We start from the raw sequence: 18394 nt of genomic DNA on the forward strand, positions 1-18394 counted from the left end.
AGAAATAATAAATAAAATGCAAACTTCAGACGCTGTGTAGAAGATAGTGCAGGACTTTCAACAGGTCACGTGATCTTCCGGGACCTTGCAGATGCCGGCAAATCATTGGCAGTGTGAATGAACAAAAAATCAAACGATCACGGAAAAATCCAGGATGCATTTTCCTATAATGTCTGTGTGAAAAGGGCTTAAGGTAATAAAACAATAGTACTTCATCAGATGAAACAATCAGTTTCATCAGAGAACATAACTTTGGACGCTTCTGACGCTGTCTGTTGTTCAAGAGTGGCTTGACACAAGGAATGCGACAGCCGAAACCCATGTCTTGCATACATCTGTGCATAGTGGTTCTAAATGCACTGACTCCAGCTGGAGTCCACTCTTTGTAAATCTCCCCCACATTTTTGAATGGGTTTTTGTTTGAAAATCCTTTCCAGGGTGTGGTTATCTCTATTGCTTGTACACTTTTTTTCTACCACATCTTTTCCTTTCCTTCACCTCTCTATTAATGTGCTTGGACAGGGCTCTGTGAACAGCCAGCATCTTTTGCAATGACCTTTTGTGTCTTGCCCTCCTTGTGCAATGTGTCAATGGTCATCTTTTGGACAAATGTCAAGCCAGCATTCTTCCCCATGATTGTGTAGCCTATAAACAACTACACTGAGAGACCTTTTAAAGGCCTTTTTAGGTGTATTGAGTTAATTAGCTGAGTAGAGTGTGGCACCAGGTGTCTTCAATATTGAACCTTTTCACAATATTCTAATTCGCTGAAACACTGAATTTGGGATTTTTCTTAGTCGTCAGTTATAATAATCAAAATTAAAAGAAATAAACATTTGACATATATCAGTTTGTGTGTAATGAATGACTATAATATACAAGTTTCACTTTTTGAATGGAATCAGTGAAATGAATCAACGTTTTGATGATATTATATGACCAGCACCTGTATTCCAAATACACAAAATAACATTATTTTTACCTTATGAAATAGGTGCACTTTAAATAAATATTTCATTTTAGCTTAAACAAACTACCTTATAGTCCAATTCTAAGTACTTAGGACTTAATTCTCACACTTTCTTATAAAGTGAGTGCCACATACAGCATTATATAGAAAACAGGCAACAATTTGGCCCACAGCATGTGTCTACACAACGTCTTACTATTTTTGACAAGCTACACAGCACCTCCAGCCACTTTATTGAAACCGTCTGAAAGAAATACAATTACGAACACGGCATAAATTGCTGTGTTTTTTCAGTACACCATTGCCCTGAAGCCATATTGTGATTGTAGGGTTGTTACCTGCCTGATCTGCAAATGATAAACCAGACTCGCTAAACAGGGAACACACATACTGATAAAACATATGCACTGAAAGCATTGTAAGTTGCTTTGGGTAAAAGCATATGCACGATGCGTATGTAAATGTACTAAATGTGCAAACCAATCCGCTGTGCCTCCAGCTTTTTTTATTGCACTCCAAAAAAATGCTAGCATCGGGTCAAAAAAAGAGGCAAACCCAGCCATTATGGTAAATTTATCCAGAAATGTTTATATTTGACCTAACAATGGGTTAAAACAACCCAGCATAGGTTAAACTACAACCCAAATGGTTGGGTTTGTCCCTTTTTGACGCAAAACTGGGTTGAATAAAACCAACGTATTTTACAAAAAAAGATGCTGCTGACAGCACGACATCGTGTGGACATTACTATGGTGTTTTTATTCAGATTGAAACAAATATTTCCGACACATTCTTGAGCTTTTGTCTCGCCTCATTTTAAAGCATCACAAATAAACCAAGATGTTTTTGAGTTCTAGGAGCTGCTATTTACGAACACCTCAAATCATCTCAGCCGGTTTTGGCGATACTCTGCAAGTGGTACGGTCTGAAACCATTGCACAAGAGAGTGGAACAGAGCAAAGACAAAAAGTAAGGCCACACGATAGATTGCACACTATAAAATACATCGACAATTGACCCTTTCTGCAAATAGATTTGTTGTTCTGCTCTCCCTGGAGCACTTTTCTTTGAATATAATCCAAGTCTTTTGGCAAGAAAGAAATGATTACACATAATAACTGCCTACGATGAACAGCATTGGCACTGACGGCTCTCCAAGGTGATCCGTTTCACATGGCTTTCCTTTTTTTTTGCAGTTCCACAGGTCTCCTGCTTTCCACATGCTTGGCTTTTTTCGAGATATGACGGACAAAAAAGCTCAACGTTTTCTCAAAGAAACTGATAAATTTCATTTACACATTGTACACAGGGCGGTGCACTTCAATCAGGTCTGTCCAATGTCCAATCTGTTGATTTATAGGAATTAAAAACGGCACACGTGGACCAAGAATCCATTAATATTTTTCTTTAACTAAAGAAACATTTACGTAATGTTTTCGTATTATCAAGGCAGTGGGCATTAGTGAATAGTGACGATTGTTCATTTTTTTAGGGGGGGTTAATGGTTACTCTATATCAGATCTCAAGGTACAGTAAATATACATAGAAAGTTTATCTATGGGTCACATAAAGCAGTCAAAGGATCGCCTGGCTCCTTTTCAAATGATGGCTGTATTGTCGTCCTCGCAAAAGAAATCCACAGAGTTTGTAAAAGTTCACAGCTCAGCATTTTGCCATCAGCTTCACAACATCCACATCATTTTTAAATCTACTGGTGGCTTCCTCCATCTCTGTCTCTCGCTCTCTGATGGGGCAGTGTTCTTTCAAGACTCCTTGTAAGGATTTTGTTGTTTTTTTCTTAAAGATGGCGTGTGATACGCACGTACATACACACACACACACTTAGAGAAAGAGATAAATGTCAGTTTGGAGAAGTTCTTTGATTGAGGTCAGAAGATCCATCAGATTGTTCCTGTAGTTGTAGAGTCAAGCTGTGTTTACAGAAGCTGATTGACCAGCGCACAGGCCAACGTCAGTGTGCTGACAGAAACGCTGATTGAAGTCACCGCTGAATGTCTGGCTCTGTTGTTGTCTGTCTGGTGTGACCCTATTGAGTCGATGGATCCCTCCATATTGGGGTTCAGCACATTCTGGAGAAACAACAAATATTTTAAAATATTGTATACTTGTATGCAGTACATCACTCTCGTTAAGGGGGTCGCACACCGGACACGCAGCTCAGTGCCGCACCGTTCTAAAAAAATCGAACACATTGTTTTCTATGAGTATATGCACACCGGCGCCGTCGGGTGGCGCCTGTCCGCGGTGCCCAGCTACAACTCGTGAAGTTGCTCAAATCCCGTCACAGAGCGGCACTCACATAGTTTAACATTAAATAACATCATATTTGTCCCAAATCATTAACGATTAACATTGGATGCTAGCGTATATTTTGCATTTTGAAGTAGACACTATCTGACTAAGCTCGCGCTATTTAACCTGATAAGGAACACAGTGCCGTACACCCCCACCCATTCACGTGAGGCTTCATTACGTCATTGTAACTTTAAAGCATTAAATCTTCAAAATATATTGTCATGCGGCACATCGTTGTAAATCTTATACTTTAGGGATTCCATTAAGCGCACACACAAAGCATAATATGATTTTTAGCAGTCATAAAACTGTAATCTAGTTGTTAGTTACCTGAACCGGGCGGCGCCGATTTAGGATATTTACTTACCTTTAAAATCTTCCCTTTATCCGCTTCGGTGAAATTGTCCAAAACAAATTGGTTATAAATCCCCAAAAGTCCAAAGAAATGGAATATCCAAGCCTTTTAATCCAAAACGATTTGTTCATCTAACAATCTTGACGTTTCTGACCGAATTACGATATAAATAGTGTATACAATTAGTTCACTAACGGACATTCGTTCGAATCTCACTTTTCATTCCCAATTTATAATGAATATATTCGGATGTCACGTTTATTGTGCAACGTCTGAGGAACAAATACGCCCCCTTGTGGATTTTCAGCCGTTCCATAAGGGGCTACTGTGCACTTCCGGTGTACGATACCTCAGAGTTGTCCTAGACGCAGCGCGACGTGGCATAGCACTGCGCTTCTCGTCCTGTGTGCGACCCCCCTTTAGGGTGCACCACGTAACTTTGTACATTTTTAAAATTAATAAGTTAGGGGGCGTGCACACCAACGCTTTTACGCCCGCGGCCGGCGCATGTTTTCAATTGTTTCCAATGGAAGCTCGCCGTTTTTTAAATAAGCCAGCAGCTAGCGGTTTTCTTCCACGCTGAAAACCGGCGCCCGGCGGATTTCCGCGCTCAGCGCCGAGCACCGAGAGTTGAAAGATGTTCAACTTTGGAAGAAAAGCTCCGCTCGTCAATGTCAGTTTTCACACGGCCGCCCAATCACAGTGGAGGAGGGGCGGGACATTACCAGAGCAACCAACCGGCTCACAGCTGAAGTATCACAGCTACCAAAGCGCTCAGCTGAAGAAAGCTGGCACTCAGCTGAAAAACAGCTGGGATTCGGCGTCCTCAAGGCGTTTTCAGCCGCGTTTAAAAGTTTTGGTGTGTCCAGCCCCTTAAGAGTGTTTCAGACTGCTAAAGTCAAGTTAGATATCGATTACAGAAAAGAGTACATTTTTGTTTGTAACATTTTATTAGAGACAGGAAAATTAGAGAAAGACCTGGAATATGTACTCTAAAAATGTTGGGTTGTTTTAACCCATGGTTGGTTAAAATATGGACAAACCCAACCATTGGGTTATAAATAATACTATGTTGGTTTGTTGTTATCCAGCCATAGGTTGAAACAACTCAGCCCCTACATTCATCTTCTGTATACTTTACTTTGAGGACTTGGTTTGGCGTTTAGCGGATTCTTGCATCTGAGCTTAACAAATATTTTTATTAGACATTATCTAATAAAAAATCATAACATCAGTTAAAATACATTATAATAATTACGTATAATATAACACGGTCTCACACCCATGGCGTCAATATTTGACGACACTTGACCATGCGTCAATATGTTGACGCGGAGGGTATACCTTTCGCGTCATTTTTTGACGAACTGGGGACTTCAATACTATTAGGTACGCGAAATTAAACAGTTGTCGCCTGGCATTGGGGTTAGGGAAAGGTTTGGGTAGGGATGTCATTCTGTAATTCTAACCCTAAACCGACGCGAAAATGGTAGAAAATGGTAAGAAAATAGGAAAGAGAATGCAACGGACTTAGTAGTGTTGCAGTCCCCAGTTCGTCAAAAAATGACGCGAAAGGTATACCCTCCGCGTCAACATGTTGACGCGTGGTCGGGTGTCGTCGGGTGTTGACGCCATGGGGTGAGACTGGGTTGTATAATACTATAATTCAGTGTGCATTGTAAAAAAAATGCAGCATGAAGTTAAAACAACTTGGTTTGGCATGTCAATTCAACATACTATTTTAAGTTTTGGCTTGTGATAAGTAGACATAAGTTAATTGGTTAAGTTAAAGTAATATAAAATATTTGGTAATTTAACATCATTTTTACAGTGTGCTTATACATTTTAACAGTATGATGATTTATGAGTTTTACCGAGATGAATATTTTATGCAATACTGAGACATAAGATGGGGACATACTTTACAAATGTGCAATGATTCTTTATTTTTTAGTATCAAATGTGGCTTACCTCATCAGCACATTCAAAACTGCTGGAGGGAGAACATTTCTGCTCACTGTCCTGTGAAAAAATGAAATGATCATTAATATTCTTATGAACTGTATACTACACTCCACATTGTTCAATGTGTCTGTAGGCCATCCGTTCATCCAGGTCATGATCTACACCTACACTGCAAAATCTCATATTTGCAATGAATATCTTTGCCTTGTTTTCCCGTGGAAGCATCAACATATGCTCAAAACAAGATAAATCTACTTTCCAAACAGGAACTGCATAAAATACCAAGACTTTATTCAGAAAATGAACTTTGAATATAAGTGTACTTTGTCTTGTGGCAACTTTTATCAGTTCTTTGTTGCTTAATATTCAAGATAGATTCTGTGAAAGCGGCTCATATTTCTAAATTAATATCTGCCGCAGTAGTCAATCTGGTAGTAGTGAATTTATCTTGTTTTAAGGTTGTTTGGATATTTTTACTAGGAAACAAGATTAAGATACTCATTAAGAATGTGATGCATTTGGACCTGTGTAATAGGGATTCAAAAAGTAATGGGTATAATTTTTTCAATGCCTGTCAGTGGCGGTTCCAGACAAATTTCACTAGGGGGGCCAAGGAGGGGCCAGTGTTTTACCAGAGGGGCACATAAAAAAATGGCAAGAAATGATATTTAAAGATTATAGGGGTGGTTACAGGAATTAGTTTAAGACAGGCCTTAGTTGAATTAGGAAATATAACTAGTTTTAACAAACATGCCTTACTAAAAACATTACTTGTGTGCATTTTGAAGCAAAACAAAGGGCCATGATATATTTTAAGATGGCATTGCAAGTTGTTTTCAGTTTGGACAGATCTTACATTTATTTTAGTGGAGGACTAGTCTAATCCCTTTCCGGGAAACCACCCCTTAAACTTAATTTTACTTTACAATCATATAAATATTTATTTAATACAAGAGTGAGTGCAGGTGCAAAAGAGGAAGCCCTCCAACCGAAAATAATGCGAGCCTACTCAATAAACTTTATGAAATGCAAACTTTAATAAAGACAAACGTTTGTTTCAGTTTACATATAAACACACATTGCTAGACAGTTAGGGAAGATAATCTAATCAATATTTAAAATAATATTTATTTTAAATTGTAAACATTTTTATATGTAACATTTAATTATATTCCTCCAATTTTATGCACGTATATTGTTGACAGAAAGTTGAAGTTTTTAAGTTAAAGTAACATAAATATATGTGTTGATTTAACAAAAATGTGTATGCAAGTATGTATTTAATATCCAAGGTCATTTTCTAAAGAACTAATATGCTAAAATGTTTCGCTCTATTAATTAGAAAACAGTCAAAAATGTCCTCCCGCGGTTTCCTGTTATTGAAAAATAACAACCACCGCCTCATTTTTAAAACCAACAACTGCAGCGCCCTTGCAGTTAAACCATAATGAGGACGTTTACATAAAAAGAAAAATGCAGAGTGGTTTGCTTGATTGATTCTTTCGAATAGTTTTCCCGCAAGGAATGCAAAGTTTTAAGGTTGTTTTATGGTTCAGAAGGCAGCGTTTCAGAACGCAATCAAACAAAAAGAAAAGAATCAAAAGAAAAGCAGGCCTGTGGGATCCACATTAACATCACTGAATAAAGAAACTTTCTCATTATAAAACACTGACTTCAGACGGGTGATGTGCTGCTTGAAATGAAAACACAAAAAAAAAACGTCAAGCAAAGCTCCATAGATAAATAAGAACAGTTGCAGTGCCCTATTTAACAGCAGTCTGGATTATTCAAGCAATCTCAGAAGACATGCATTTCTTTTAGTACTTGTTTGTAAATATTCAGGGTTATTGCACATCGAAGTTTAAACAGTCGATCTTTATACATTGGAGTGTGTGGTGAGAGCTGTAGGGTACAGTATATGGAACATTAAAATTATGTCAATTCTGGAAAAGAGATGTTTTATATCTCTATTGTATATCTTTATTTTTTATTCTGAACATGGAAATTATGTTCAACACAGGTTTAGATTTTTATCTTGTAAAAAAATGGTCAAAAGTGGTCCAAAGCTGTCACTGGGGCAATAAAATGGTCCTAATTTGTACCTTTGAAGTACCGATATCTTTGAGGAACCAATATGTACCTTTGAGGATGCACTCTTTGATACCAATATGCACCTTATGAGGTACTAATATGAACTCTTTAGGTGCAATTGTGTACTTTTGAAAGGGTACTGCCCCAGTGACCAGCTGGGAGCATTTTTGACCCTTTTTTCACAGAGCATGTAAGACTTTGGGTTGTCTCAACAATTGTTTAGCAAACTTAAATAGGTTTATTTGTGATGATTGTTTTTTGTTTTGCCAGTAAAATTGACTTGTCCACCAAACAGATAATATTAATTTATAGCAATGTTTCACTTTATTATTTACAATTTTGTAACTCTGGACCACTAAAGCAGTTTTAAGTAAAACATTTTTTTTAAATTGAGATTTTTACATCATCTGAAAGTTGTCCAAATGAAGTCCTTAGCAACTGCATCCATTTACTCACTGACACAAAAAATATTAAAGTTTTGATATATTTTGGAAATTTACAAAATATCTTAATGAAACATGATTTTTACCTAATATCCTAATATTTTTTTATAATTTTGACCCATGTGTATTGTTGGCTGTTGCTACAAAGATACTAGTGCGACTTAAGACTCATACTGTATCTACATAAGACAGACAAACCATTGGTCCAGTACCTGCCTCATTGGAACTCAACACTGAACACCAAAACTTTAATGATAACAATTAATAAACATAATTTTAATAAAAAAAAAAACAACAACTCTAAATACAACAGGTGATGCATTTACATTTAAAAAAGATCCATGGTTGTTCAGATTCATAAAGCACAACTATAATTACACGGTGAAAGATTTGTTGGTTCAACCTTAAAAAGTAAGCTACCTGGTTGTCTTAAAGTTTAGTGTTAACTCTAACCCCGCCATTGACGAGTTATCGTGTCAGTTAAGAGAAAACATTTACCTGCCAATGACACTTTCCTGATTAGTTTTTATGGTAATGTGTAATTCCGCTATTATCGCTAAATAGCGCTCTTAACAAATGTATAAAAAACTGAAGCAAAAATTAATTTAAACATTTTAAATTCTGTGTATGTTTTGATCAGCATTCTGAATCTGATCTCTAACAAAATTCCTTTACAAAAAATGCTAATATTTCAGGTTTTTGCTCAAAATTTTGTATTTTTAAAGAAACCTACCCATATTTGAGAGGTTATAAAAATAGAACAAATGAAGATAGAATGAAACTTTTTTCCATTTTGTTTGTTTGTTTGAAAGCAGAGGGTCTGTTCCTTTTTTATATATATTTGTATGTTTATTTATTTATAGAAGAACGTTTTCCTGGAAAGCATTTTGTGAAACTTTTGTAAAAATAACAAAAAATGCAAGCAGGCAACTTTTTTAAACATGGCTGGCGGGGAAGATGTGTAAAAATGTTGTGTCAACTATTATTTTTAAAGTTGAATTAACTTAAAATTTTAAGGCAACCAGGTAACTTTCCAGGTGAAAAATAATTCTATTAAAAATATACTTTTAAAAAGTGTACTATATTTTCTACATTTTGTACTATTTTCGAAAAATCCAAGTATAGTTAAGTGTATTCAATTATGTATTGTAACTTCAACGTAACATCTATTTGACTACACTTCAAGTGTAAATAGTCAAATCGAACAACTTTTTTTTAACTTCTAGTGCACTACATACACTACTGAAAATCAAGATTCATGAGCAATAGACCCCTTCAAGGTTTGTAAACATTGAATGACTATCGTGTGCGCACGCAGCATGGGGTCAAACTGTTCATACCATCCAGACTTTATAATTTAATCAAACAGGGCTGAAAAATGATGACTTACCTCAAATGAAGTGAGCACTACAAACACAAGCCTCTTTGATATTTGCATTGTTCCAGTCTGCACGTTAATTGCTTGCAACCGCAGATGTTGTATTTTTTTGTTTTTGAGATGCTGCATGAATCGCGAAAACTTAACGGAAGACCTGGTGCGATTTTCACAGCCCACGAGGTTAGTAGGCATTTTTGACGATACCGAATAATACGCAACTCAATCTGCTGTAATGGCTTTTCTGACCCCGACATGCGCAGTGCGAACCGCCTGTGACGTGAACCGTGAAGGGGTCTATTAAGCACCCTTACAGTACAATTGCATTGTATCGCCATTTTAATATAAATACAATTAAAAAGACATTGCAGCGCAAATTATAGTTGTGTTTAAGTACATTTTGTACATACACTAAAAGTATACTTTTAAAAAGTACAAATTAAATACTCTTTAAATAAAGCACATCAAGTAAACGCAAACTTGTTTTATACTTCATGTACTTCAAACATATTTCTAATACACTAAAGTATACTCCTTTTTATACCTGAGTTATTTTTTTTAATTTAACCAACTTTTTAACAGTTTAAGAAAACAGACTAGAGTTCAGTCATGTTATTCACAATTTACAGTCAATACTCCACCTAATCATATCCAAACTTTAGCTCTGGCTGACCAAGGGGTTCATTTATAAAACGGTGTCCAGGATCCTTACTAAAAGTCTACATATGCACAATAGCCAAAAATGGCATACACCAAAAATTTGTAAGACTTATAAAAGTGTGCATACATGAATCATCCTCAGATCCATACCCTGCAAGCCCATTCTACCATTACGGGATTTTTTTCTAGATCACACTTTTGCGGGGGAACTGGCGTACGCGCACATTTCCAGCATCGTTTTGTGCATATGCACGCTTCATAAATAAGGCCCCAGAAGAGCAATTTTTGTCTCTACCATGTGGAATGCGCAATTTAAAATACAATTTATACAAGAAAACTTTTAATGATAGACAGAAATAATGACAGATTTGATGTGCTGGAGTATGGCCGCCCATTCATAACACACTCTTTTACCTACCCAATCTACTGTAACTGCACCAAGTAATCAAGAAGATTCGAGCAGCTACATGTATGTCAGATAACCACTTTTACAGATTGACTATTGCTTCCAACTACGATTGCCAGAAACCCGAATTAAACGGAAAGTTATTTCCCGAGTGACTCTATGATATTCCTGTCTGTGGAGTTTTCATAATTTGTTTCAGCACGGATGAGAGAATACAGTCATTTACTTCTGCACCCAGGGGTTTATAACTGACTCCTCGGGACTTAGGATAGAAACTGCAGGGCACGCTGTGATGGAGGTGGTCGGACAGTGCCATATCTCTATGGTGCAGCCACTTTCAAACCTGAATTAGCTGTCAAATTATTGTTAACGATGACATCACTTAATAAGAATTGCAGAGCTTTCTCATCAGGACAAATAATAATATTAAAAAATACATCATCTATATCGACTCTACCATAAACTCAATATACGTCTCTAACGTTAGCAAACAATGTAGTCTATTTTTTTGGGGGAATCAGAGATTTGATAGGACGTGAAAGCTTGGGGGGGGGTTCAAGACTGGTATGGGGTACATTCTAAAAATGGCTAGGTTATTTTTGACCCATAATGGGTAAATATTGGACAGAACACATGCTGGGTTAAAATTGACCCAATGCTGGGTTGTTTAATCCAACTGCTGGGTTATTATACCCCATGGTTGCATAACAACAACCCAACATGGGGTCATTTTAACCCAGCATGTGTTCTGTCCAATATTTACCCATTATGGGTCAATAATAGGCCATTTTTAGAGTATAGGTTCAAACCCAGTGGTGTAGTGGAAGGTCATGTAGGGCACGCAGTGCGGGGAGGTATATATAATCTTATATATGACGTGAAAAATATGGACTTTTATTTTGGTACTAATTATTATCTACAGGTTTTTATCAATCATACATCCATTCCGACATTATCATAATTATGTACGCATTGCTACGAGATGAGTTGGGTATTATTTTCCATACAACGTCATCAGTTCTTGCAACTGTTACAATGTGAGTGCTAAATACCAGTGGCGGCAGGTGACTTCTTTTTTTAAAGGCTCACGATGCGAAGTTCGTCACAACATGTATGTAGCCCATCATCTGTGTGTTTCGTCATTTCAAAATATGTGTTCGGCGCGTCGAGTGAACCTGTGTGCATTACATGTCTTGTCAAAATTAGTGCCTGCTGCAGACGCGTCTAAAGTGTTTATGATAAAAGAGACGCTCGCGTTTTCCAGATACTCGTGTATTTTGTAAACGTGACCGTCTCTTTTATCATAAACGGTTTTGACGCGTGTGCAGTAGGCACTTATTTTGACAAAACATGTGATGCACATGGTTCACATGATTTTGCGCCCCTTGGAAGAGCAGTCACGAGCCGCCACTACTAAATACTACAGTACATAATAACCAGTGTGGAGTAAAGGGCGATTTATAGTCGTGCGTAGGTTCTACGCCGTAGCTACGATGTAGGCTATCCGTAGCCTGTGCGTAGCTCTGCTTAGCCTGACGCTCACCTCGCAAAATTTTTAACAGTGCGGTAGTTCTACGCGGACCGCAAGCGCTGTGATTGGTCCACCAGAACCCCTCCCGTCAGGTAAAAAAAACTGCGTCATAGGTATTTCCGTTTGTGACGGTGAAAAGAAAGATGAGCCAAGTTGAGGAGTGATTTAACTCAAACTGCAACAAAAGTCGCTGTTTATTTACGTCCATCATTGCTGGTCTTCTCAAATTATACACAACAAGTTGCTGTTTCTTCTTCGTTTGTGGGTTAACTTGCCCGGTTTCTTCATCTCTGATGGTGGCGCTGCTACTGTGGTTACACACATGGATACTGCCCACCAGCGGTCGTGCGTGTGTTTGCACGTCGACGCGGACGACGATGCAAAAGTATAAACGAAAACCGACGCGGAACCTACGCTGTCGCTGCTACGCCGTAGGACCTACGCACAACTATAACGACCCCTTAAGGGGTAAAAGTTTATCTGGTTAGCACTGGCCCTCATGGGAGATGATGTAACTGGACCACACTGGGGTTAAGAAGCGTATTCCTTCATTCAAAAGTAGCCAAGAGCTGGCATTGAGATGAATGAAAACACTATAGGAAAGCATTCTCCAGGTACAGATCTCACTGATGTTTAGATCCAGGCCTGCATGAGCCCAACAATGTTCTTATTTTATGAATTATTCACCTGCACACTAAATTATACAAATGTATTTTACCGTCCACTAGACACTCAGCGTATCTTCAAGTAAAACATGTGTTTTCCCCTAAAGAGGGGATTCTGCTTTTCTCAGTTATTTTAATGACTGTAATAGTTGATGTCCTCTAGGTCTGCCCTAGATTTTACCATGCAGGGTATAATGGATTTCGTGTGTTATGTCTGCGTGCAGAAGGACGTGATACAAGTTTTAGTACTATAGGGATGTTAGTAGAGCACATACAAAATAATTCGAATTGAAAGTAGGTTTTTTCCACACGTGATATTGTTTTTTGAGGGTGTATTCAATAACGAGACTAACTTTGAGGCTTTGAATAGTTTTGCACCTCTACCATTACTACCGTATTTTCTGGACTTTATGTCGCTTCGGAGTATAAGTCGCATCATTTAAAAGTGCGTCATTATTATGAAATAACATATATAAGTCGCAGTGGACTATACGTCGCATTTATGTAGAAAATTATTTCACAAAATCCAAGCTGAAGAACGCGACGCAATTGTCTTTTGCTAGTTTCCCGTTTCACGTTTAGCTCCACGTTGTTTAAATAGGAAATGCATTTGCGCCCAGTGTTGCGCCCATGGGCGTTCTGGTCTGAAAACGAGGTGTGTTCAGGCGCATTGTTGGCGCGTTGCTATTTTGAGGCAACTAAAATAGACTACGCCATTGACCAACAAAAAACTGGTCTAAAGTCTAAAGTCACTGCCGCAATATGTTTTTTGTTATTTTGTTATAAAAAGTATTAACTTTGCCTGCTTTAATGGCAAATCACTTTTTAGAGAATTACTGTATTATATGCAAGTGAGGGATGTATAAATAGAGTTCATTTGTGCAATGATATTTTTAGATAATTACTTGCGCTACAGAAATATGTTATATTGACAGCTCTAATTTTAATGAAATGATGCTCATCATTGCCATAAATGTCTTTATTTTTATCCCTGCAGTGGTTGTTTAATAGTATAACACTGCTGTGTAGAAAACTGTGAAGACTTACCTGAAGGTTAGCGCATGTGGAGAAAACACAGGCACTGTCTATTGGCTTGACGTCATTTGAGATGACGTGCTTGGTGATGATAGCCGGCTGCAGGTTTGTCCGTACCGATGGCACAGCGGACTGCGACTCGGTTATGGGAATTAGTCCGGCATCCGCACTGTAACCAAATGCCTGGATCGCATTTCCTGCACAACAAAACCCACACAAATAATGTAAAGAAAAATATTTCTTAAAGGGATAGTCCCCCAATAATTGAAAATCTTGTGACGTACTATACATTACGGACTTATATGACGTACTATACTATCTATAATAGTGTATTAAATTAAACGCTGCTCATCAACACCTGCTCATATTTTGAATGCACTGAAAGTCACTTTTGGCCAAATGCATAAGAGCATGAATTTTAAAAGGGTAATATCATCACAGTATTGTTTTTATTAACTGGAAATACAATAAAGTTGGTTTACGAGACAAGGACCAATGACATCATACGGATAACACAATGCAATAAAAATGTCAGTCTTACCTGTTTTGTCTAACATGACATTAGTGACTGTTCTTAAAGGCAGGGTGCATGATCTCTGAAAGCTAATGTTGACTTTTGAAATCACCTAAACAAACACGGCCCTACCCCAATAGAATCTTGACCCTCTGTTGATAGACCCGCCCCACACATACGCAACCCAGGCAACGATGTTGGTTAGTAGACACGTACCTTACTGCTGATTGGCTACAAGTGTGTTTTGGTACTCGACCCGACTCTCTTTTCCAAGGCGTTTTCAGATATCGTGCACTCCGCCTTTAAAAATCTGAAGACTTGTACTAATCTCAAATTTTTGTACAATTACAATAAATAGTTAATGAACTATTCGTTTAGCAAAAGCCACGATACTCTCATGTGCAGAAAAAAGCAAACAGATCCACAGCAAGAGAAATCACACAGCCATGAGGCATGGCATTACTCACTAACATGCAGCTTTAATGTATGTTAAGCCAATAAGGACGGATGTTTAGGGCATGAGGTTATATAAGGTTTCTGTCTCATCTCAACTCACTCAGACATGTGTTCTCCCTGAAGTCCCGTAGGAAAGCCTCACACTCGGCTTCATGACTTCCACTGCCTCGACAACCACACCATGGGGAAATGGTTATGTTGGTGTGGCTGGCATCCACATAGTTAGGAGTCACATCTGATCCTGTAAAGCCAAAGATAGAGATTCTCATAAATATTTATAGTGTGGGAGCACTGTTGGTTTATAGATGTCGCTGTTCAGAGTATAATGTGCTGTTTGACTGAGTAAAATGGCCAAAGAATGTTGATCTGCTCTCTTTTTGAGATTTTTTTTTAACCCTGCAGGCTAAATCCCAAATAAATGGCTAAAAGGAAAGTTTTATTGAAGAAAATGTTAAGATTTTTTTTCTGATGGTTTGCACATTGTCTTTAGTATTGTAAACCTACACTGTCAGAAAAAAGGTATAAAAAAGCTGTCACTGGGGCGGTACCCTTGCAAAACGACATTAAAAGTGCATATGGCTTCCTCAAAGATACATATCTGTACCAAAAAGGTCCACATTAAAAGATTTCCACTTGTGTTCTTGTGGACTTGTAAAACGTCATCAGTCGCGGCCCAAGTACTGTTCCGAATCCAAGTTCGCATCAAGCCAAGTTCACGTAACATCCCCGGATGTGTTCTTGATCCGCCAATTTTATCGAGGATGCATCAAGAGGTAACTTGTGCGGACTTATGACAGCCTAGTTTACCAGAATGCATTTCGCGTCAATGGCAATAAAGATTAGAACTTGCACAATATTCGAAATATTACTTAAAGTTATAGATTGCAGCTTTAATGTAGGCCTACCCATTTACATTTATGACCCTGGACCACTAAAACCATAAGTCACATGGGTATTTGTAGCAATAGCCAACAATAATCTATAAATCGTTTTTCATGTCGGTAGCACGACATTCATTTTTGTGTCATTTTATGTATTGTTTTCCAACCCCCCCCCCCCCCTATATTTAAATCATTGTCGCTTGGGGTTAGATTTGGGGTTTGTGTTAGGATGTACTTTTATGTATTGGTTTCTACATGTTTTTCTTCCGCTTTTAAAACTATTCTCGTCGTGGAGTTGGTGTTTGGATGTCTAAACAGAAAATGTTTCCAACTTCAACGCCAAGCGACACTGATAAGAAAATAGAAAAAAACAATGAGACAACAATACATAAAATGACACGAAAAAGAAAGTTGTGCCACGGACACGAAAAACTATTTATAGAAATTTGTGCGAGTGACACAAAAAAGACATTCATACTCAAAAATTACTCTTTCTGTATCATAAAATGTAGTTTTAAGAGCTGTTTAGTCGAGAATATAAATGAATAAACATCAATTATGTGTTCAGTAGGTAAAGATAGTGCCTATATTAAAATTTCCTTTTGGATATGTGAGTTCCAGGAAATCAGCCGGTGGTCAGCGGCGTGTATACCGCCGAGGGCAGCCTCATCTCAGCAAGTCCTTCTGAAATTTTACGCTGTCTCAGTGCAGCTGTTCTGCCCTCCGGTGTCTGATGGTCAAACATAAAATATTCCCTTTAGATAAATCAGGAGTGATGATGTTATTGCGCACCGAGGTCGAAGTGCTGCAAACTAAGTGCTCTTCCGCCATACAATATAGTTCTCATTTTTTTATCTGCTTAAAAAATCGCCACATTTTATTTTGTGCCACCATACTTACTCGTGTAACTACTCATGTAACAGTCTTTAAATAGGGAAAACGTGGAAGTGTTTGGTGGCTTCTAAATTCATCCCTATTTGGATCCTAAGGAATGAATGGGGCTAAGCTAAATGCTAACACATTCACGACACGCTGTACAAAGATTAAGTGCACACATTGAAAAAAGATGTTTTAATTTGAAAAAAAGAAGGTAAGAACATAGTAAAATATAAAAAACGTGTTTTTTTTCATTTAATGTGTAACACAAAGTAACTGTCTTACTTTAAACTTGTCTCTTGTTCTTCAAGAAGTTTCATGCAATGGATCACTAAATAAAAACTGCTACATTATACAAATTATTCAAATTACAGTCCATTATAATGCAATTGCGAATTCCTGCTTTTCATGGTTGTAAAGCAGATTTTTCCAATAATCACTCACCAATGAGTCCAACGTAGGACACCAGACAACCATGGTAGTTATCATTAGGACAGCTTGTTATTGAATGCGGTGTCGTCTGGCAATTCATGTGGAAGTCTGCCAGTCTGGATCTAGTCCAAGCAAACAAAACAAATTATAGAATTTAACAGCCTGTAACATTTATTTTAGCACATTTTACTGAATAGGATTCAAATGAATGCATAACCTCCCAATCTATGTAGATTTATAAACCCAATCTCATGGATAATCACCTACTGTTACTGTATAGGCCCTTGTGTGTACTTTTGCCCCCGCACCTTCCATGCAAGGTGCTTCAAGTGTCAAACGCCTTTAGATAAAGCTGTAAAGGAAAGATCTATTCTCACAGTTATTTATTGCCGCTGTTGCATCTGCTATCATCAGCGGGCTAATATAGAAGGCAGAGACAATACGCAGCTGTGAATGTGCAATATGAGATGCATTCTGCCAGCCCTAACTAGCGTCTAGTGGGGTACCAATTGAAGGTTATTTCTGCTTGACTCTATGCGGCCTTTCGCCAACTCGAGCAATCTGCCTCAAACTGCCACTTCCTAGGGGGCCGTGCGCATTCGCAAATAGATCGATCCAAACACCAGACCTGAGGTGGGCAGGGGGTCACATTTGTACTTCTTCTCGAGTATGAATTCTCTCTCCCACGGCACTTTACACTCGGAATAACAACGCAGCGTAGGCCTCGAATAACGCAAGCGAGATGGATGTCTCTGGCTCCGCGACCTCCTACGGGACCCTGATTAACGCCGAAACGCCCCGCACGACTGTACGGACCGCTGACTACCGACTCTGGCTCGGATGTGGCGAGAATCTTAACCACGCTGTTTACTGTCGAGCACACTCGGGAGGCGTTGCCCGCTGGGTGTTTACCTCCCGGAACAAAGAACGATATCTGCGTAACTCTCATGGGAACAGGCCAAAAAGGTCATCCTTTCTATTTGGTTTTATTGACATGGAAATTGATGTTTTTGGGATGCGATTTTCCAGTGCTTTATCTCTAGATAACTGCAGGACTGACTCAAAGACATAGCCAGCAAGGTGTGTAAAACTAGCAATCAGGCAATTGTGCGTGCTGATGAGACCACAGTCCAAAGTCAACATGTAGAAGGTCATCTGAAGTAATCCTGGATTAGATATAACTTTATTAGACATGAAGTAGAAGCATTAAACCTAATAGAAAATTTGTTTAATGCACATTGTTTTGTTAAGGTGGAATTTAAGGATAGCTAAGCTAAAAATAAAGAAAATTCTGTCATTATGGACATATTTTCATGGCATTTTCAACTTATTTTTAGGTTTGATCAAAAAGATCTCATGGCAACGATCTCATTTGTATGTTTCTGTTATATACACTGCAAAAATGACTTTCTTACTTTGTATT

At 38.1% G+C, this 18394-nt stretch overlaps 1 protein-coding gene across 1 annotated transcript in view; it reads right to left on the reverse strand.

Annotated features, from left to right (window-relative positions):
• Positions 1 to 1166: 1166 nt before the first annotated feature.
• The window catches only part of gfra2b (GDNF family receptor alpha 2b), a 70903-nt gene continuing 53675 nt past the window's right edge, over positions 1167 to 18394 (reverse strand). Inside the window, exons 4-8 of the mRNA XM_055208747.2 lie at positions 16984 to 17093; positions 14883 to 15023; positions 13825 to 14009; positions 5613 to 5663; positions 1167 to 3060 (exon numbers count right to left, since the gene is read on the reverse strand). Of these exons, the coding sequence (XP_055064722.2) occupies positions 2908 to 3060; positions 5613 to 5663; positions 13825 to 14009; positions 14883 to 15023; positions 16984 to 17093 (640 nt within the window). The 3' untranslated portion in view covers positions 1167 to 2907. The remainder of the gene's footprint in view (positions 3061 to 5612; positions 5664 to 13824; positions 14010 to 14882; positions 15024 to 16983; positions 17094 to 18394) is intronic.

Source organism: Misgurnus anguillicaudatus, chromosome 12 (genome assembly GCF_027580225.2).
Source record: "Misgurnus anguillicaudatus chromosome 12, ASM2758022v2, whole genome shotgun sequence".
Lineage (NCBI taxonomy): Eukaryota > Metazoa > Chordata > Actinopteri > Cypriniformes > Cobitidae > Misgurnus > Misgurnus anguillicaudatus.